Consider the following 22276-nt stretch of genomic DNA (forward strand, 5'->3'; position numbering starts at 1 on the left):
ACCACCACCCTCTGTCTTCTACCTTTGAGCCAGTTCTGTATCCAAATGGCTAGATCTCCCTGTATTCCATGAGATCTAACCTTGCTAATCAGTCTCCCATGGGGAACCTTGCCGAACGCCTTACTGAAGTCCATATAGATCGCATCTACAACTCTGTCTTCATCAATCCTCTTTGTTACTTCCTCAAAAAACTCAATCAAGTTTGTGAGACATGACTTCCCTCGCACAAAGCCATGTTGACTATCCCTAATCAATCCTTGCCTTTTCAAATACATGTACATCCTGTCCCTCAGGATTCTCTCCAACAACTTGCCCACCACCGACGTCAGGCTCACTGGTTTATAGTTCCCAGGCTTGTCCTTACCACCCTTCTTAAACAGTGGCACCATATTAGCCAACCTCCAGTCTTCTGGCACCTCGCTTGTGACTATCAATGAAAGAAATATATTAGCAAGAGGCCCAGCAATCACTTCTCCAGCTTCCCACAGATGTTCTGATTGTGAAATTATTGCCTCAGTAAGTATCAATTATTTAAATCCAAGGAAAGTGCCAATTTTTAAAAATTAAGCTGCCTTAATTAATCTTTGTTAGTGTACACACTTTCACATTCGCCTTTCTCAACCTTCCATGGTGTTCAGTATTGCCTGATTGCTTGCCTGATATCCCATCTTGGAAAAACTTCAGTTTCTTTTGTTAACCGTTGGAAAGACAAAGTAAATTGTTTTCAATCCCTTATTGTAGATCAAACCAAACCCCCTTCAACTACATGAAGGAGGTAGCCTAGACTCCAACTTAAATGTAAGTGTGAGGTGCTGTGTTTCAGATATAATTTGATTGGTTATGCTACTCGACTTTAAGTAAGATACACCTTATACCTATTTTTTAAAAAGTACAAAGAAAAGAAAGAGGAATTAGTATAACTTTAACACTCGTGGAAGTAACAAAAGAAGAGATATTTAACTACTAAACAACCATTGTTCCAATATAGTAACATCCCAGAACACACCATTGGCAAAGGCAAGTTCAGACATAATGGATTGTCTGACATGCAATGTTTCTTCAATCCAGGAGGAATGAATATCAGGAGAAATCTGGCAGAGAGAACTCAAGAATTTGCTGTAGCAGGGAGGGCAGTTTTAAAACCCCGACAATGACTGAAAGCTAAACTAAAGCCCTGGTTCAGTGGAAGCCTGACTCCCCTCATTCATGCTGCTTCTTTTGTTCCAACTTTGGAATTAAAACCCAAGGCCTTACAAACTGTTTACTTTATTGGCTTGGAACACACTGCTCAGTACCTCTGTCTTAACCTTGCTTCATTAAAAAAAAGGACAGAATATACCTTTTAAAGCCTTAGTATCGTCACACCCTTTCATAAACTTATTCTCCTTGTCACTACGTCTGCTCATTCCCCAAACACACATTGACTCAACCAGCTCATGTATAACTCCGGATCCTAACTGCCTTTTCTCTGCATCAAGGAGACTGCATGCTGCCATCTCTACATATTGTAAATTTCAGCTTCTATCTTGGCCTGTCTGCTGTTGGAACTCTCCAGTTGATAAACCTTCCAATCTGCACCAGTCATCAGTTTCAACTGATCTAAAACTTTCCCGCCATGTCCTTTCCCACACTCTTCAACTCATCTATGACCCTTGTCCTCACTAACCTAAACTAATTCTCGTTTTCCGAACATCTAAAATTGAAAACTCTCATTCCCGTGCTTACAACTTTGGTATCTGTATCCCTTCCTTCCCTCTGGTCTTTTTAAAGTTGACAGCCTGTCTCCTACTTCTCTGTTCCTCTGAGTATGGTGCCTTTTACGTTGTCCTTTACCCATTCCAACATTAAGGAGCATGCTTCCTGCCTAAATTTCACCATCTCTAACATGCCTTTGATCATAGTGATCTTCCTCAAAACATGCAATCCCTTAATAAATCCCTCTTAATGTGTAACAAAGGAAAAAACACCAGAAATTGCTGGAGAAAATCACCAGGTCTGGCAGCATCTGTGAAGAGAGAAAAGTAGAGTTCATGTTTTGAACCCAATAATCCACAGATACTGCCAGACTTGCTGAGTTTCTTAAGCAATTTCTTTTTATCTTCGTTTCAGATCTCTAGCATTTGCAGTTCTTTGTACTATGTTATCCCTCGATATATGTTCCTTTCGCTTGGCATCTGTTTTAAATTATACTTCAAGTGAAACAGATTGGATCAATTTCTTTATTAAAGGTGTTATATAAAAGCAAGTCATTGACAAACCTAATATTCTGTTCTCATGAGGGAGGAACAGAACGAGATGACATAGACAACCATCAAAATCATTCAGTGTTAGGATTTAGATGATGAACAAACTGCTCAAGGTTCATTGTTTGACATCTTTGAAAACCAGTAATGGATTGTTAGTTTGCAGTTCACTGCTACGTATCCAGGTTTTTAAACTTATTGGTAACTCATTCTTTCGCTTTTGGAAAAATATAGTTTCACATTATCTTCATTAATTTTGAAAAAATTATAGTGCAACAAACATTTTTAATTGAGTTACAATTTTGTTATAAAGAATATAGTGATATATTGTGTGTAGTGCTTTCTTATACATCATAACTGCACTTCATTGGAATAGCATTCATGGCAAGTTAAAATATATTTTTATTTGTTTACAAAGTAACGGGAAAGAGATGGATGATATTGCCCTTTAAAAGGTGGAAGTTTGCAATAATCAAACCATGTTTTTCCCTCAGTTCCACTGCTTGAAGGACAATAACACTGTTGGCCTAATGCCATAGGTCTTTACACAATTTACCATATTTCTTGCTACCTTTGTAACCTTGTTTATTCCAGAGTTTGGTTGTCCATCTTTATTTCACTCTATCCAATTCTCCTGAGGTTTGTCCTGCTCCCTTTACTAGTGTAATATCTGTTAAGTGCACAATCATACAAGCAATGTAGACAGTGTGCAATAGATGCCAGGAGTGTAAAGCTTCACATCAATAGATATGACTTTTACTACGCTACTAATGGACATTTTTCATGGAATATGTCTTAATGCAACTTGCATTCATATAGAACCCATAGTATAAACAAGCACCTCGGGGGCTTGATTAAAATATATGTTTTTAAATCAGCTCAATGTTATTTTTTAATAAGTCTTGAAATTAATCTTTTGTCCTCGATTTTAACATATTTTAGCTGTTTTCTGGTGGTTACTACGTTGTGTCTCAAAGTCTAGTTCTATAAATGAACTCTCAGTCAGGTTTCCTCCTCACTTTATGAATTGTCCAACAATTAATCAGAGGAAGACAGTATTCAAATATGGTGGTTATTAATTTATTAGACAAGCCCTAACTGAGATATTATTTTAATGTCGTTACTGTCTCATAGATTTATAACTGTGAAAGATGTTACTGGAGGGGATACAATGGCTTGCTTAGTCAGAGATGAGGTCATCCACAATTTGTCAGTTTTCCTATGTTCCATGCTTCATTTCCAAGGTGACAGAAGGATTGATGAGGATGGAAGTAAAATTGCTGCATGCTATTGAGATGAAACTTATTAAGCACATGGATGGTGTAGGAATGTTTTCTCTTCCCATTGGGATGGAATAAACATTTTTTAAAAAGCTGAATTCCATTTGAAAGATACTTGTTAACAATCTTTTATTCTTGGAGACTGTTAACACTGTACTAAAACAGTAGGAAGACAAAATTATGATTTTTTTTTTATTTTTTGCCATATATAAGGGACGGGGTAGACAACAGAATCTGATGGATGATAAATACAAAAAGAAGCAGATTCTGAAAAGGGAAAGAGGGGCAAGTTTTTTGTTTTTTCTTTTCATTTGTGGTGTCTAGTTTGAATCTACCACAGAGTATGTGATGAAAATATTTATAAATAGTAAGTTCTCAAATAAAGCCTACATTGCAATGCTACTCATAATTTAGCATCAATTTTCCTTCGAATTCTGATTGATAATGTGGGATGTCATCTGCAAAAACGGTGCTGAGAAAAGGAGGTTGGAGTTGAAGCACTTTGTTGGAGGAGAACAGGATGAGATCTATATTGCTTTTAATTAGTATTATGACATTTGGAAATGTTTAATGGTAACACTGCATTCTAAAAGTACAGGACCAAACTGGAAGCGACTTTGAATAGTTTTACATGCTGGGATCTTCAGCTGTAGGAAACATAGTTCCTAACTGGCAAAATAGTTAACAAACTGAAAACGATAGCTTGCATTTACGTAGTCTCTATCAAAGTCAACATTCCAAGATCCTTTAAGGGATATCATTGAAAGAGATTTGACACTGAGTCATATAAACTGAAAAATACAGTTTCCAGTCATGTAATGATTACAAATGAATTTGTGTCAGAAGCCAAGGTTTGAGGTGCATAGAGATCTTAGATTATTGTGTGGATAAGCAGAATGAAGGCATGAGGAATTTTAAATTAAGCATCAAAATTTTAAAATCGAATCAATGCTGGACTGTAATGTGAGTTGGTGGGCACTGGGACGATATTGAATGAGATTTGCTGTGATAGGATGTGGGCAGCAGAATTTCAGTTTAGCTCAAGTTATGTCAAATGGGAGATCAACAAAAAATTGTAAAAGTCAAGTCCTGAGGTAACAAAGGCATAAACGAATGTAAGCAGACAAGCTGAGGCAGGGGTAGAGTCAGCCCATGTAGTGAAAGTGAAAATACGTGGTCTTGATGATGGCACAGATATGTGATTAGAAGCTCAATTCAAGTTCAAAAATGACACCAAGGTTCAGAACCAGATTATTGCCAGTGTAAAATTTGGATTTGAAGCTAAGGGACAAAGTTGGTGTCAGGAACCGAACAGTAGCTTCTGCCAATCCACAATTGAGTTTGAGGAATTTTTGCTCATCTTGTTTGTTCAAATGTAAGAAAAGGGAAAGATATGCCCATCAATTTTGACTTTTTGTCATTATGATTTGCCAGTATTGCCTTTCCGAGTTTTCCATGTTTTGTTTATTGTTTAATGCTTGAAAAGAGACACATTTTAATTATTATTTGTTGCGTCATCATGGTGTATCCAATTTCACAGAAGCGTATTTAAAATAAGAAGAAATGTTGAGTCATACTAAACATATTTAAAATGGAGTGAATCCCATTTCCAAGACACTGGTATATACTGGGTACTCCATTGTCCATTTAGTCACTTAATCTTATAGTTGGCTTTGAAAGTTTTGATAGTCTGTGTATCGAAGAATAATAAAACAATAATAATAATACATTTACAGAGGAACCTCAATTATCCGAAAATCAATTATCCAAATATTGGATTATCTGAAGGAGATCTCGAGATCCCGATAGAAACATGACATTAAAGACGTGTTTCCAACACTGATTGCGTCTTTTGCTTAGTGATTACAGGTGAATTCGGCTTATAGAGCAGTCCTGGACTGATGGGAGCCCAGGCACCGCCTCCAAATGACTGACTTCCCATCCTCTGTCTCTCCCCACACACTTTCCCTGGAGTTCTACACAGGGATGTACCCTTAAACACCCCTTCCCCAGATAATCTGTCCAACATTGTTCTGTACAGGGCAAAGGTGGAACCTCTCAAAACGTTGTGTGTGTGCGCGTGTGTGTGTGTACGTGCGCGCTATTTGGAGACTCACCCCCCAAAATGCAGCAGCAGCCTTGCTGTTAGTGTCCAGTCCGGCTGCCCCGGAGAGGGTGCGGGGATGGGGGTGAATGGAGGTGGGCAGTGTTATAAGGGGTTGTGGGGTGCAGGGTTGGGGCAGATGGGTGGGCAGTGTTGGGCAGGGTAGGGAGGCAGGTGGGGGACACCATTGGGGGGTGGGCAGTGTTGGATGGGGTGGGGGCAGGGGCTCGCGCGCCATTTGCTGCTGCCTAGACTCCTGTACAGGGAGCAGATTTAACAGAAAACTCCGACCCCCAGAGGAAAGGCATTGAATCAATTAACCAAATAATTAGTATTTGAACGAAATAGTGCCCACCCATCTTGTTCAGATAACCGAGGTTCCTCTGTATACTTATAGCAGAAGTGATTGCCATTCATCCCTGCTCCAAAACAAAAATGGTTAGATTCATACTATGTATTGGATTTTCCTTAACCTAGCATTGAAGATGGTCTGGAGATATAATGCTGCACTTCATCTTAGTGGTGCTAAGAGTTAAAATGAAGCCAATACTTTTGCTGTGTGATAGTGCTGCCAAGTTGCTGGAGTGTGAGTTTTTTTCAGCTAATTGCAAGCCTGAAACAGAGCTGTTTGACTCGCTAAGACCGATTGCCTGGAAGACCGGGAAGAAAAGGTTTTAGTTTTGCGTGTTGCCAAATGTGTGAGATGATCATTTTGAGAACCATGTGTTTGAATACATAAACATCAAATGAATAGCAAAAGAGTCATTCACATTGTGAGTAACTTGTGATTAGTTACAATGTCAGACTAATTTAACAATGATGCTGCTTCTAATTAACACCTTACATTGGTCACAAGACCTCCCTTATGCCTGTTCGCATTCATTCCTTTTGTTACAATTATGTCTGGAGCAGTCTGTTTTCATTCCTGAGGTTAGGATAATAGAATTTGAAGTTATTTAAATAAAACACTATTTTCAATTCACTATGTATGTAATCATGTACAGAGCATGGAAGACAGAAGTCAACCAGATCTTTTGAGTTAATCAAAATTTCTGTCCAGCTTGCTTTCTTACACAGATTGGGGGATAGTTGATGAAATATTCATTCATGACAGTGGAGTTCAACTTGGATAAGGGAGAGGTGCGTGGAGATGCCAATGCTGGTCAACATATGCAGAAATGAGCTGCTACTTGCAAGGTTAATCTGTGCTAATGACAAGCATTTTCCCTCCTCCCCAACCCAAACGCCCATCCCCACCTTCACACAAACACCCACCAACTCCCGCCTTCCACCTTGAGTGCCCCAAATGGAGCAACCTTCCCGAGAAAGATCCACTAGCAAGGTTGATCATTGGCACCATGGATGCCAAAAGATACAAAAGGTAGGTATGGATGAGTATTTCTGAGATTGGCAAAGAGTTGAAAGTGATGCTCCCCCAGGATCAGTGTTGGGACCCTTGCTTTTTCTGATTTGTGTTAATGATTTGGAGATGGATGTTGAGGGCAAAATCTCTAAAAATGCAGATAAGCTAGGGAGGATAGTGAATTGAGAGGATTATGCTGAGTGACCTCAGGGGGACATTGACAATTTGGTCAAATGGGCAGACACCTGGCAGATGAAATTCAATGCACAGAAATGTGAGGTAATGCATTTTGATAGAAGATAGATGGAGAGATGATATAGACTCAATGGTACAACTTTGAAAGGAGTACAGGAGTAGAGGGACCTCAGGGTTCATGTACATAATTCTCTGAAGGTGGCCAGACAAGTTGAAAAAGTCATTGAAAAGGCTTATAGGATTCTTGGGTTTATAAATTGAGGCAAAAGGAAGTGATGCTACACCTTTACAGATCATTAGTCAGATCACGTTTGGAGTATTACGTTTGGTTCTGAGCACCTTATTAAAGAAGGATGTTGAAGCCATCGAGAGAGGTCAAAAATGATTTACTAGAATGATACCAGGAATGAGGGATTTTAAATCCAAGGAGAGATTAGAGAAATTGGGCTTATTCTCCTTGGAGCAGAAATGATTAAGAGGTAACTGACGGTCTGAGAAGGTATCACTGGAGCCGAAACGTTAATTCTGATTTGTCTTCACGGATGCTCCCAGACCTGCTGAGTTTTCCAAAAACTTCTGGTTTTGTCTCTTAATTACAAGATTGTCAGCAAGTGAGCAAGGTATGAGATGAGGAGAAAAGTCTTTACTAATAGAGTTCTTAGGACTTGGAATGCACTGCCAAGCAGAGTGAAGGAAGCAGATTCCACACGAGGTTTCAAAAGTGAGCAAGATATTTATTTGAAAGTGATTAATTTAGAGGACTACGGAGAAAGGGCTGGAGAATGGGACTTGCTGCATAGCTCTTTCAGGAGCCAGTACAGATCTGATGAGTCAAATGGTCTCCTTAGCTGTAAAATTCTACCATTCTGTTAAAAAGTTAAAGCTAATTTTGATTCTGCGACATACATATATAGCAAGCAAGTGGATATAGAGGGGTGGGAGTGATGCAATTTAAAAGTGAAAGTTCAAAAGATGCTAGGCATTAGGCATTACTCCAATATCGGTAATAAAGGTCAACTGGCAGTTGTGGCTAGTTCTTCTTCTTTTAAATTAACTTTTCCAAACTTGAGTGCTTTGGCATTTCAAGTTCCTTTTTTGTTAACTTTTTTCTAATTTCAGTGATATATTCCAACTTATAACAGAGATAGAGTTCAAGAGAGAGAGAAATGCTTTATTCCATTCCGCAAATCTTTGTTACTGCCTTTCTGTTACAAACAGAATTTTTTTTAATGCTAGTTATACACCGGTAGAATTTCCATTATCTGAAAGAAGACTGTTTGCACTCAGTGGAGGTAATCCATATTAATGAAGACTTTTGACATCATTGTCAACACTATCAACAAAGAGGATGAGTCTTCAGCACCTTGTTTTTGGCATAATGAGTTTAAATGAGATTTCTTTGTTTCTGGTTGTTTCTGCAGATAAGGAGTGTTTAGTTCATTGTGCATAAACATTTTCCAGATAATTATAATGGTAAATGTTTGGTAAGGTGTTTGATATAATGCCACAAAACAAAGTTGAGAAAAAAACTATAGGTCCTGAAATATAAGGCATGATTTGGTTGTGCTGGTGTTGGACTGGGGTGTACAAAGTTAAAAATCACACAACACCACTTCATAGTCCAACAGGTGTATTTGGAAGCACTAGCTTTCAGAGCGCTGCTACTTCAGGTGACAATCATCTGATGAAGAAGCAGCTCTCTGAAAGCTAGTGCTTCTAAATACACCTGTTGGACTATAACCTGGTGTTGTGTGATTTTTAACTTTGAAATAAAAGGGATTGTAACAATAAAGAAATAAAATTAGCTGAGGGATAGGTAACAGAGAGAAATGAGTGTGTTGCTGGAAAGACACAGCAGGTCAGGCAGCATCCAAGGAGCAGGAAAATCAACGTTTCGGGCCTGAGCCCTCCATCACATTCCCCTTCGGGCTCTGCCCTGAAACGTCGATCTTCCTGCTCCTCGGATGCTGCCTAACCTGCTATGCCTTTCCAGTAGCACATTCCCAACTTTGATCTCCAGCATCTGCAGACCTCACTGTCTCCCAACAGAGAGTAATGGTCAATGGGTATTTTTTTAGGCTGGAGGAAGGTTTGCAGTGGAGTTCATCGGGGATTGGTTTTGGAACCCTTGCTATTCCTGATGTGTAGAAACAATTTCAATATTGATGTGCAGTGGGCACTTTCAATGTTTATAGATGACACAAATCTTAGGACATTGCAAACCATGTGGAGGACAGTGTAGAAGTTCAATAAGGCATTGACATATTTGTGGAGTGGGTGGATAGGTGGCAAATGAAAATTTTTTATTTGCTTTTGGGACATGGTCATCCTTGTCTGGCCAGCATTTATTGCCATTCCTAAATTCAATGTGGGAAAGTGTGAGGTGATATACTTTACTATTCTAAAGGACATGCAGGAACAGAGAGACCTGTGTATTTATGTATGTAAGTTATTAAAAGTAGTAGGACATTGAAAAGAGAACTGTTAATAAAGCATACATAATTAAGGCTTCATAAATAGGGCATGAAGTACAAGGACAGGGAGGTTATGATGAACTTAAATAAAACTGAAGTATTTTGTACACTTCTGGGCATAACACTAGGAAGGATGTGAATTCATTGGAGAAAGTGCAAAAAAGGCTTATGAGAGTGGTTCCAGGCTTAAGATCTTCAGTAATGAGGAAATATTTGAAAAGTTGGGACTCTTTTCCTTGAAGAGGAGAAAGTGGAGGGGAGATTTGATAGATGTTTTCATCATAAGGAGTCAGATTGGACTGAGAGAAACTCATAAATGCATCAAGAACCACAGAGAACAGTTTTAAAATGTCTTGCAAAAGAAGCAAAAGCGAGGTGAGGTAAAGGTTTTTCTCACAAATGTCAGGGTATGGAATGCACTACCTGGAAATGTGGTGGAACCAGGATCATCTGAGACATTCAGGAGGGCATTGGATGATTATTTCTATAGGAACAACTTGCAGGATTAGGGGGAATAGTCTAGATATTCGCACTAACTTAAAATGCCCAGAGAGCCAGTACAGACATGATAGGCTGCATATCTTTCTTTTGCACTGTAACAGTTCGATAATGGAGGTATTTAGATATCAAAAAATATACTTGCCTACTCAGTTTAAAACTAGTGACATTCAGTTGAGTTATGATGATTTTAATGCTATCACTTAAGTGCATAAAGAATAAAATAAGCAATCATGATACAAACATGAACATTTTAAAGGGAAACTACTTGTTCCTGTTTTATGTCCGGGTGTCCCAAGTGCCTTCTATTTTGACCATGTAGCTGCACAACGCAAATCATATTAATGTAACCTTTTAACTTTTGCAGTAAAACTTGTATATGATCATCATGCGCACAGTACTCTACAAATTTTATACCAATGTTATCAGTTGTAATGCTAAGTATTATTTCATTTGGTGTACACAATTTTTCATGTATCTGTAAATTAGGCAAGGGAAATCCAAATGTCGTTTTGACTTTTTATGTCCCAACAAAGACATAATGCAGTTTCCATTGAGGCAGTGATCTATTGGGATCCACATCATTGAAATTAGCGGATCATACAAAAAGAAGTGGAGAAATAACTTATCACGAAGCTGAGGAAGATGTTATCTTCCCTATCATCACTGTATTTTCTAATTTTGTGTTTTGGAGTATTTGGGTGCATGACCCAATTGAATGCTGCTGTGTGGCCATACATGTACAGTGACTCAAGGACTGACTTGCACTGACTTGAACATGTTGTTGGACTGTGAAGCTCAGTTGGAAAGTTGCCATTTATGCAATGTATAAACATGAAAATATTTTGTGGAATTCCAAGTTATGATAGAAAAAATATATTAAAGTAAAATTTCTTAAGATGAGTTGGAACCAAAACTTAGTTCCCAATGGGACAAAATCCGTTGAAACACAATGATCCAATTTAAATAAAAGAAAACAAAATCTCTTACATGACACTCGTGACACACGCCAGATGAAAATGTCAGCTTTACTCTAAATTGGCTTCATTAAGCCCTGGAAAAAGTACTTAAAAGATTTGTTATAAGTAAACATATGCGTGTCAGTGTATTTAAGGGAACTCTTACCACACTTGTGTAGATCCTGATCATCTGTGCAAACTTGGGCTGGACATTCTTTTTCTAGAAATTGTTTGTGGTGCTGGCTCGAACATTTGAGATGCACATGCATAATGAAAAGTGAATGGGAACAATGCACCATTATCCTATCTTCCAAAGAGCTACAATTAATTAAAAACTCTGACATTTGCTCGTTATTCAAGAAATTAGCCATGTAATTACATTTCTGATTGAGTAAATGTGATCTGTAAACTTTCTCATAACACAAAGCATTACCTCACTCAATGCCAGATCCAATGAAGCAGCAAATGACTCTAAAATTGCTGCAGTTACTGATGACATTCTGCAATTATTCTAAAAATACATTTAATATAGTTTGTAACTTACACTTTTTGTGTGTGTACTTTTGTTTTCAAAATCACAGCCCTGGACGATCTCCTTGTTTCTATGATAATGAGATAGTAATGATGAACCATGTGTATAAAGAAAGATTTCCAAAGGTAAGTAATGAATTATTTTTCTTTTAAGGGCAACTCATTAATTCAGTGTTTTGCACAAATGCAGCTTATTACACATTCATCTGTGATCATCAAAGGTAAATCCATAAATGTCTGTTCCCATTCACAATGTGTCAGCATGAACAGAATATTTAGAAAATTCAGTGCATTTCAATGGCACTTGTTACTTTTTTTATTATGAAGGAGGGGATATCGAGACAGTTTTCACAGATTCTGAAATATTTGGTTATGTGCTAATATGCTACAATAGATCACACTCTCCAACCATTTGTGTTTTAGCCTGATAAGTCAAATTGCCTGGTTGGTCTTTGAATTGTGTCCCTCCTTTTCTTGATCCAAAAAGTACAACTTTTCCTTCTATCTATTCAGGTGAAAGAACTGATAATACTCGAGCTGACATGGAGAATTCTTTTCATCTTCTGTCAGATTTAGTACTACATTTTATTGAGTCATACTTGTCACTGTGCTGTTTCCTGTTAAGATCCGGCTGTTTACAACTGCTACTTTGATCACTAAAGCTTGTGAATGTTGTAGATATAATATTGGATTTGCTTGATCTTTATTCAAAAGGAGAGTCAGCTATTGACTCAACACAGCTACAGCAATTGTTCCTGTTGTTTACTTGCCAAAGTTGTAATACCTTCTTTGAATTTTTCTTCACACTCCTCTTCTGAGAAGACACTTCCCAACTCTCCTAAAGAGCAGTCGTCCTTTTAACTCATTTTTTGCCTCCAGCTAAAGAGCAACAGAAACTAACTTATGTTTATATGTGCATTTCACATAGTAAAATATCTGAAGGTACTTAACGAGAGTGAAATCAATAAAAAGATTTTTGACATCAAGCATCAGAAGATTTTAAAGATCATCCTAAAAGAAGGGAGTCAAGAAAGGTTTAGGGAATTCCAGGGCTCAGAACTGAGACAGCTGAAAGCAGTCACCAGTGCGGAGTGATTAAAGATGTGCGAGCAGTGGATAAACAGAGATCATGAAAATTTGCAGAGAAATGGGTAGGGGCAAAGCCAAGGGGTTTGAAAAAAATGCTGAGGATTTTAAAGTTGATGTATTGTCAGTCTAGGAATAGGGATGGCCAACTAGTTCAGGGTTGAAGACTGAATCAGATTTGGAGTACTTTGATATATGAAGAGCAGAGTTTTGGATGAGCACAAGTTGTATGGTGGGAGTCTCTCCAGGAGAATTTTGGGGTTTTATCAGAATCTGAACTGATGCAGAATCTGAATTGAGTAATATTGCAAGCGTGGAAATAGGGAATCTTGGATGAAGATTAAGAAATTTGGTTGGAGACCCACCATGGGGACAAACCCAATGCCAAGGTTGTGAATGGTTTTGAGATAATTGTCAGGAATGTAAATATAGTCATCTGGGAATGGATACTGGGATATTATTCAGTTGAAGAAAATTTCAGCTCATCCAATATTGCATATTGAACAAGCTGTGTTAAATTGGAGACAGTGGAATGGGGCCCAATCAATGGACAGTGATTAATCAGTCTGCATCATTTGTACTTAATAGAGAAGCCTTCAAGGAAGAACGATTATGCTGGGAGAGAGTTGTCTATCTAATGAGGTTTAAGGCATTAAAGATGGTGAACCGGGTATGGTTTCAAAGTCAATCTCGGTCAGTTTGGCAAAGCAGTTTTCTTCACTATTATTCTGTACAATCATCATCATTTCTGCCCACAAGACTTTAGTTTGCATTAAGATCTCTAATCATAGTAATTTATTTCCCACTTTCGACAAAATGGATGTTTTTGTTTGAAACAATCCCATGTCCTGTGCCTTTTCTTTGTTTATGTAATCCTAGTCAACCTTTCAATATGCTTTGAAATATAGAAATAGAAATGTACAAGTCACAAAAAAAAAACCCATTGCAATCGATACAGCTACTTCCAGTTGGTGGACAGTAGCTTATGTCATGGTACTTGTTTACCCACATTTTGTTCCAGTTTTTTTTCCAAATTAATTTTCAAGAATGTCAAAGCCATCATTAGGTGCCTTGAGAGAGTGATGCTGGCTCTTTTAGTTGGTAAAAGAGTTGCCACAATCAACTTAATTCATTTATGCCCATTCAGATCTTAAGAAAGATGAACCCTTTCAGTTAATTGTCTGTTATCTGTTTTGGCATTTATTTCAGCTGCAGGTGAGCAATAATATACTTTTGCCAACATCTTCCCCAACTTGAGATGAAATTGATGCTACTATAGTGAGGTCTTCTTTGAACTTTATATTCTTGCTTCTATCTGGCCAAAAACGCTATCCAACACGATCCTTTTCCTCCTATGTCCTGCACAGCCCTAAAATTATGATGCAGCACTTAATTAATCTCACTGTTTCCTGGTGTTTCAGGACTATGTCTTGGCCTTGTTCCCAATGTATTTTTTTAATATTGGTGGCTAAATAAAAAAAATCAGAAGCAGATCAACACTTCTATAAACTAAAACTTGCATCTTTATTTGTCTGTATACATATTCTCGAGATGAGTGTTGTGTTTTTGTCACAGTTACTATGTCCCTGATCTTTCCTTCTGTTTACAACTTTGAACCTTTTAAAGGCTGATTTGCTGCATATGTTCTTCTCAGCCTTGACATAATCAGCCACATGGAAATGCTGTACAACATTGTGCTTTTCCTTCAAAGCAAACAATAATTGTAAAATGTTTCATAATGTCCTAAGGTTGGTGGAAAGAGCTTTGTAACTACATATTCCTCGTTTATGTCTCTGAAAAATGTCTCACAAGACAATACATGCCAATAGTTCCTCTTTAGCAAGTTTTTCATTTTATTTAAAAGTTAGCAGAAAATCCAGAAATCTGAGATAAAATATGTGAATCAATTTCACTCACTAGGCCACGGCTCAAATGGAAGAGAACCTCCAAGAATTCATTACATCCAGTGCGCCTGAAAATGTGCTGCCTCTCGCAGATGGGGTACTCAGCTTTATCCACCATCAAGTTATTGAACTGGGAAGGGACTGTCTGGCTAAATCCCGAGATGGCCTCATCACCTCCAGATACTTCTTTGAGCTGCAAGAGAACCTTGAGAAGCTACTGCAAGATGTAAGTCTCTTCTTTTTTGTTTTAATTTACTAATGTGACTACATTATAACTTTACCAAGACTAAGGTGAGCTGGTAAGATGGATACAGAATTGGCAGGTCAAAAAAAACAGGAGGTAGTGGTGGAAGGGTCTTTGTCTGACTGGAGATCTGTGCCCAGTAGTGTTCTGCAAAGATCAATGCTGGGACCCATCTTGTTTGTTATATATATTTGATTTGTGGAGAATATAGATGGCCTGGTTAGTACGTTTGTGGATTACATAAAGAATGGGAAAGCTGTGGATAATGAGGACAATTGCCAAAGGATTGAGCAAAATATAGATAGGCTGGAGATTTGGCCTGAGAAATGATAGATGAAATTTAAACTGGCCAAATGCTAGGTTTTGGAAGGTATAATGCAGGAGGGAAGGATACAGTACATGACATAACTCTTAGAATCATTAATATGCTGAGGGATCTAGGTATACAGGTTCACAGTTCCCTGAGAATGGCAGCATAAGTTGATAAGGTGGTCAAGAAGACATATGGCGTGTTTGCCTTCACAGGTATGAAAACTGTCAAGGCATGTTGCAGCTGTATAGAACTTTAATTAGGTCACATTTGAAATATTGCGTACAGTTCTGGTTGCCACACTATTGGAAGGATGTGGAGACTTTGGAGTGTGTATGGAAATGGTTTACCAGGATATTGTCTGATTTGGAGAGCATTAGCAATGAAGAGAAATTAGACAAATTTGGTTTGTTTTCACTTGGATAGCAGAGGCTGAAGGGTGGCAGCATGATAGAAGTTTACAAACTTAAGACAGACGTAGATAGAATGGATAGTCAGAGCCTTTTTCCCAGGGTAGAAATGTCAATTAATAAGGAACATAGGTTTACATAGGTGTAAGTTCAATGGCTTGGGGTAGGTGGATTCAATGGCAACATTTAAAAGGTATCTTGACAAATAAATGAATAGGTAGAGAATAGAGGGATAAGGAAACATGTAAAGGCAAAAGGTTTTTAGTTTTGAAAAGTATTATGTGTTGGCTTAGGCTTGGTGGGCTGAAGGGCCTGCTTTTGTGCTGTTATGCTGCTTTGTTCATTGTTCTTTATTGTCTGTTAATATCAAGGCTCATTAAAACTTTTCCTCAGTCACAAGAACTAAATATTATTCAAGTCAAACTGCTACATATGTAAATAAAAAGAAAGAAACCTAAATGCTGGAAACCTGAAAGAAGAATACACTTTCCCTAACCAAAATTTTCCGCTGTCTTTTCCCTTTGCAGATACTATATAATTTCCAGAAATCTTTGTTCTTGTTGCAGATGCAAGCTAATTTTGAAATTGCAACATTGTAAATAAATGCTAATTTCACACTGCCTAGTTTTTTGCTGAAAACTAGAAATGACCAGTTTGCATGCTGCCATCCCTTATGCCCACGTTCCATACAGAGGTGGAGGCCAACTTGCATTAGGCAAATATGACTGTTGCTTGTGTGAAAGCCATTTTGGTAAGGCAGTAAGGAAAGTCCGGATCACCAGACCGGTGGCAATTGGGCTGACTATGAGAGACGGTCAGTGACATTTAACACAGTGACACAGTGCATCAGAAAACCAAATGAACAGTTCTTTCAATAACTACGTATGTATAAACATATATAGTTATTGAAAAAAACTGGGCAGCACAGTGGCTCAGTGGTTAGCACTGCTGACCCAGGTTTGATTCCATCCTCGGACAACTGTCTTTGTGGAGTTTGCACATTCTCCCTGTGTCTGCGTGGATTTCCTCCCACAGTCCAAAGATGTGCAGGTTCGGTGAATTGACCATGCTAAATTGCCTGTAGTGTTAGGTGCATTAGTCAAGGGTAAATATAGGTAGGGGAATGGGTCTGGGTGGGTCTCTCTTCAGAGAGTTGGTGTGGACTTTGTTGGGCCGAAGGGCCTGTTTCCACACTGTAGAGAATCTAATCTAAAAAAAACATATGTGATCCGCGTATGATCTATAAAAGTGTTAGATTAATTACTTTGGGGGATGGTTGATCTAATCTTCGTGAACTGTGAGCTGACTTATGAATCAAAACTTGGATTGCAGAATGAAATGCAAATTCACCATTCAAGATATCGAGCCAGTAAGACAAAGGCAGAACTAAATTTTGACGATTTATGTTTATCAAAAGCAAATATCTTCAATCGCACAGATTGGCATATGTTCATTTTGGCGATGTGTTGTTCTCTTCAATTCTATAAACGGCAATGGGATCCACTTTAATGGTTGAGTTGCTGTCTCCAACTGAAATGATCTGAGTATAAAGCTAACATATTTCTCAACAGTAATCCTGCTTGAAATCCCCTTGGATCACCATTGCTGAGGTGTAATGAGTTTCTCTGCAAATCTTACTTTTGAAATGGTGCTTATGCTTAACTCCCAGAATTTCTTGTAATTTTTTTTGTCCAAAGCATTTATTAGGCAGTTTCAAGTATGGAGTGCAAATATATGACTTAATACAAGTGTTAAAGTTGCCTATGATTTGATATTACATTACAAAGCTCAAAAGTTTGAAACTTACATGAAATTAACTGAACCAGACAACCATTGCCTTTCAACCAGAATCCAAAATACACCTGGGACCAATATCAATGAGCTGAAGCAGTCTATACTGAATAAGTGTCTGCAGGCTGATGCAATGCTCTGCAATACCCCTTTTAGCACAAACTTTAACGCCAGCATACCACGGTATTGTTGCTTGCATCAAAGTATAGAGTGCAATTCTGTCAAAGATGTTGCTGTACACTTTGATGGATGTTGAATTATTTGATTATGACTTCTAACAGTGTGCCTCAACTGGACATCAGAAGTATGTTTCAATGTATAACATTACTGATTGAGTTAAGTATTATTTCACTGCACCAAAGGTTATCTTGCAGTATACCCTAATTTCTACCTGCATGTATTATACAGTCTGTTCTGATATAACGTGATAGTTCTGTTCCCGTGCAATCCCAGATTATAAGAAATCATGTAATAGCAGTGCCATTTAAATTAATGGGACCGGAATTGTATTATAACCAATACAGGTAAAGAAAGTTTGTATTCTATAAATAATAATCTAAATTCTGCAATCACATTATAGCCAATTCGCACTGAAGAAACACTTGGAGATGGAGAATATGAAACTGTGAAGACTTTTCTGAGTTTGTGGTCTGGTTAACAACACTTTGCATTTATATAGTGGCTTTACCATGTTAGAATATCAGTGCTTCTCAAGAACATTATCAGACAAAAAGTGAGGGACTTACAAGAGCCCAGAATTGGAGGAAGACAGAGTCCACTGGGGATTACAGGGTGGAGAAGATAACAGAGTGAGAGAGAGTGGAAGTCATGGGAAGATTTGAACACTGCAAGGAGCATTTTAAAAACAGTTTGTTGGATAGCAGTCAGTTTGGCTCACCATGTGATCACAAAACAGGACTTGGTTTGGATGCACAGCATAGTGTGAATGAGCTGAAATTTATTGAGAATCAAAAATGGGAGGTCACCTGTGTGAGCATTAAAAGAGTGAAGTTTGGTTTACCAAAAAGTCGAATTGAGGTTTCAGCAACATGTGAGTTGAAGTAATGGCAAAACCCGGCAGTGTTACTGAGCTGGAAGTAAGTGATATGGATCAGAATGTCATCTCGCAGCTGAATAGAACATTGGCATTGGGAATGTTCGAGTTCAGCATAAGGCAGTGGCCAGCGAGTAATAACAGTTGTGGTCACGAGGGCTGAAGACAAAAGCTTCAATCTTCCCACTGCAGGTATTTCATCTATAATGTGATGGTTGCGTTCTTGTGCATTACAAAAAAATTGTGCTTTAGAACCAGTGCTTAAAGTGTTGGTGATGTAATTGCCTTATAGCCAACACATGTTTTAAAAGTTTACGCTTTAGCAACTGTGTCCCAAGTTCATCAATTGCTTTACAGAAAATTTGTGTTAATGAAACGCGCTTCGTAGCAGAAATGACCTGAATTTAATTGGAGGAAATTTTGGCTTATCCAGGACTGAATGTCAGTAGTACTGACAACAGTCGTGAGGCAGATTTGGGTGCCATTAGTATACATTTGGAATCTGACATATTTTTGGATGATGGGGCACTTCAGACATAATGATACAATGATAGGAAGGGAACAGTCTTCTAAACACCAGTGCCCAGTTTTTCATACACTGAGTACATGATTAGTCTAAATCATGCATTAAAAATATTATTTCATTACTTATATCTCTAATGATGCCTTTTAGGTTAGGAGAAAATACAGAACCTCAATTGCTTGGTTAAGAATCTCAGTAAATCCACCTTTTATTGCCAAAAGCAAGTGTTAAGGGCCTGTATGGGAAGGAATTTGTTAAGTGTGTACAAAAAAAACTTTCTTATTCAATATGTGGATGCACCTTCTAGAGAGAAGGAGCAATACTTAACCTTCTGTTGGGAAATCAGGCAGGGCAAGTAACTGAGATGTCATAAATCTATTAGTTTTAAAATAGTTATGGAAAAAGATAGAACTGATTAAAAAATTAAAGTTCTAAATTGAAGTAAGACCGATTTTGACAGTATTAGGCAGGAAATTTCAACAGTTAAATGGGGGAGGCTATTCGCACACAGTTCGGAAATGTGAGGTCTTTAAAAATGAGATAACAAGTTCAAAGATGGTATGTTCCTGTTGGCGTGAAGGGCAAGGCTGGACATTGTAGGGAATGCTGGATGACTGGAGAAATTGAGACTGGTCAAGAAGAAGAAGGAGACATATGTCTGGTGTAGACAGCTAGGATTGTGTGAATCCCGAGAAGAGTATAGGGACAGAGTGAGCATACCTAAGAGGGAAATGAGGAGGGCAAAAAAGGGGACATATGATAGCTTTGGTAAACAGGGTTGAAGAGAATCCAGAGATGTTCTGTAAGGAGATTAAGGGCGAAAGAGTAAGTAGAGAGAGAATAGGTCTTCTTAAAGATCAACATGCCGCCTATGTGTGGAAGCACGGAAGACGGATGAGATACTAATTGAACAATTACCATCAAAATGTCCTGTGGAGAAGAACATAGAAGCAAGAGAACTTGGGGAAATAAATAATGATATCTTGAAAACAGTTCATACTACATAAGAGGAGGTGCTGAAGGTCTTAAAATGCATGAAGGCAGATAAATCCCCATGGCATGATCAGGTGTTTCCCAGAACTTTGTGGGAAGTTAGGGAAAAGATTGCTAGGCCCCTTGCTAAGATATTTATATCATGAACAGCCACGGGCAAGGTACCAGAAAAATGGAGGTTGGCTAATGTGGTTACATTATTTAAGACTGTAAGGAAAAGCCAGGGAACCATAGACTGGTGAGCCTGATGCCAGTGGTGGATAAATTGTTGAAGGAGGTTCTGAGGGACAGGATTGACTTGCATTTTGAAAGGCAAGGATTGATCAGCAATAGTCAACATGGCTTTCTATGTGGGAAATCATGTCTCACTAACTTGATTGAGTATTTTTGAAGAAGTGACAAAGAAGATTGATGAAGGCAGAGCAGTAGACATTGTCTGTATGATCTTCAGCAGAATGTCCGATAGGGTTCCGCATGGTAGACTTGGTTAGCAAGGTTAGACCACAAGGGATCCCACAGAATCTGGCAAATTGGATGCAAAATTGGCTTGAAGGTAGGAGGTACAGGGTTGCTTTTCGGACTGGAGGCCTGTGACTAGTGGTGTACCACAAGGATCAGTGCTGGGTCCACTGATTTTCATGATTTATATAAATGATTTGGATATGAATATAGGAGGTATGGTTCATAAGTTTGCAGATGACACCATAATAGGTAGTGAAGTGTCAGAGAGTGAGGGGTGAGCTTATAGAGGTTTATAAAATCGTGAGGGACATGGATAGGGTAAATACACAAAGTATTTTCCCTGTAGTGGGGGAGTCCAGTACTAGAGGGCATAGTTTTGGGAGAGGGGGGAAAGATTTGAAAGGGACCTAAGGGGCAATCTTTTCATGCAAAGGGTGGTGCGTGCATGGAATGAGCTGTCATAGGAAGTAGTGGAGGCTGGGACAATTACAACATTTAAAAGGCATCTGGAGGGGTTTATGAGTAGGAAGGGTTTAGAGAGATATGGGCCAAGTGCTCGCAAACGGGACTAGATTTATTTAAGATTCTGGTCAGCATGGATGAGTTGGACTGAAGGGTCTGTTTCCATGCTGTACGTCCCTATGTTTCTATGACTCTAAATGGACAATAAAGAAGATTATCTCAGAGTACAATGGGACCTTGATCAGATGAGTCAACAGACCATAGAGTGGCAGATGGAGTTTAACTTTGATAAATGTGAAGTGTCGCATTTTGGTAAAGGAAACCAGGGCAGGTCTTATGCACTTAATGGTGGAGTCTTGGGGAGTGTTGCCGAACAAAGAGACCGAGGGGTGCAGGTGCACAGTTCCTCAAAAGTGGAATCCCAGGTAGATAGGGTGCTGAAGAAGGCATTTGGTACAGTTGCCTTCATTGGTCAGAATATTAAGTACAAGAGTTAGGACATCATGTTGCGGCTGCACAGAACATTGTGAAGCCACTTTTAGAATACTACGTACAATTCTAGTTGCCCTCCTATGAGAAGGATGTGGTTAAACTTGTGATGGTGCAGAAAAGATTTGCAAGTACTTTGCTGGCTCTGGAGGGTTTGACTTATAGGGAGAGGCTGAATACACTGGCTTTTTATTCCCTGGAGCATCGGAGGCTGAAGGATGACCTTAGAGGTTTATGGAATGATGAGGGGCATGAATTGGGTGAATAGCCAAGGTCTTTTTTTCCCCAGGATAAGGGAGTCCAAAACTAGAGGGCATAGGTAAAGGTGAGAGGGGAAAGATTTAAAAGGGACTTGAGGATTAATTTGTTCACACAGAGGGTGGTATGTGTATGCAATGAGCTGCCAGAGGAAGTGGTGGATACTGGTACAATTACAACATTTAAAAGGCATCTGGATGCGTATATGAATAGGAAGGGTTTGGAGAGATATAGGCCAAATGCTGGCAAATGAGACAAGGTCAGATTGGGATATTTGGTCAGTACCGACAGGTTGGACTGAAGGGTCTGTTTCTGTACTATATGACTATGACAAATTCAGAAATAAGATTTGGTTTTGAATTAATTTAAGCATCATTTTGAACAGCACTCTTACTGATATCCTGGTATAAAAAAACTAAATATTAATTTAAAAAGGAAAAAAATATACATTTTAAAAACTAGCAAGAGTAAAATGTGGAAGCTTTACTGAAATGAAAAAAATTGAATCTGAGCATTCTTTTCAAAAATAAAGGGTGTGCTTTGTGTTTTTCCCCCGTATGAAAAACATTATTATTGCTTTCCATCTGCCTGCTTTGAGTATGTTTAGGATGGAGCATGATAAGAACCTGGAGGGGAGGGGGAA

General features: G+C 38.5%; 1 protein-coding gene across 10 annotated transcripts in view; it reads left to right on the forward strand.

Annotated features, from left to right (window-relative positions):
- mast2 (microtubule associated serine/threonine kinase 2) overlaps nucleotides 1-22276 on the forward strand; it is a 411089-nt gene that overhangs the window by 323617 nt on the left and 65196 nt on the right. For all 10 annotated transcript variants that reach the window (XM_043699133.1, XM_043699131.1, XM_043699132.1 and 7 more), the window contains 2 exons: nucleotides 11698-11773; nucleotides 14654-14863. In XM_043699133.1, the coding sequence (XP_043555068.1) occupies nucleotides 11698-11773; nucleotides 14654-14863 (286 nt within the window). The remainder of the gene's footprint in view (nucleotides 1-11697; nucleotides 11774-14653; nucleotides 14864-22276) is intronic.

This window comes from Chiloscyllium plagiosum, chromosome 11 (assembly GCF_004010195.1).
Source record: "Chiloscyllium plagiosum isolate BGI_BamShark_2017 chromosome 11, ASM401019v2, whole genome shotgun sequence".
Lineage (NCBI taxonomy): Eukaryota > Metazoa > Chordata > Chondrichthyes > Orectolobiformes > Hemiscylliidae > Chiloscyllium > Chiloscyllium plagiosum.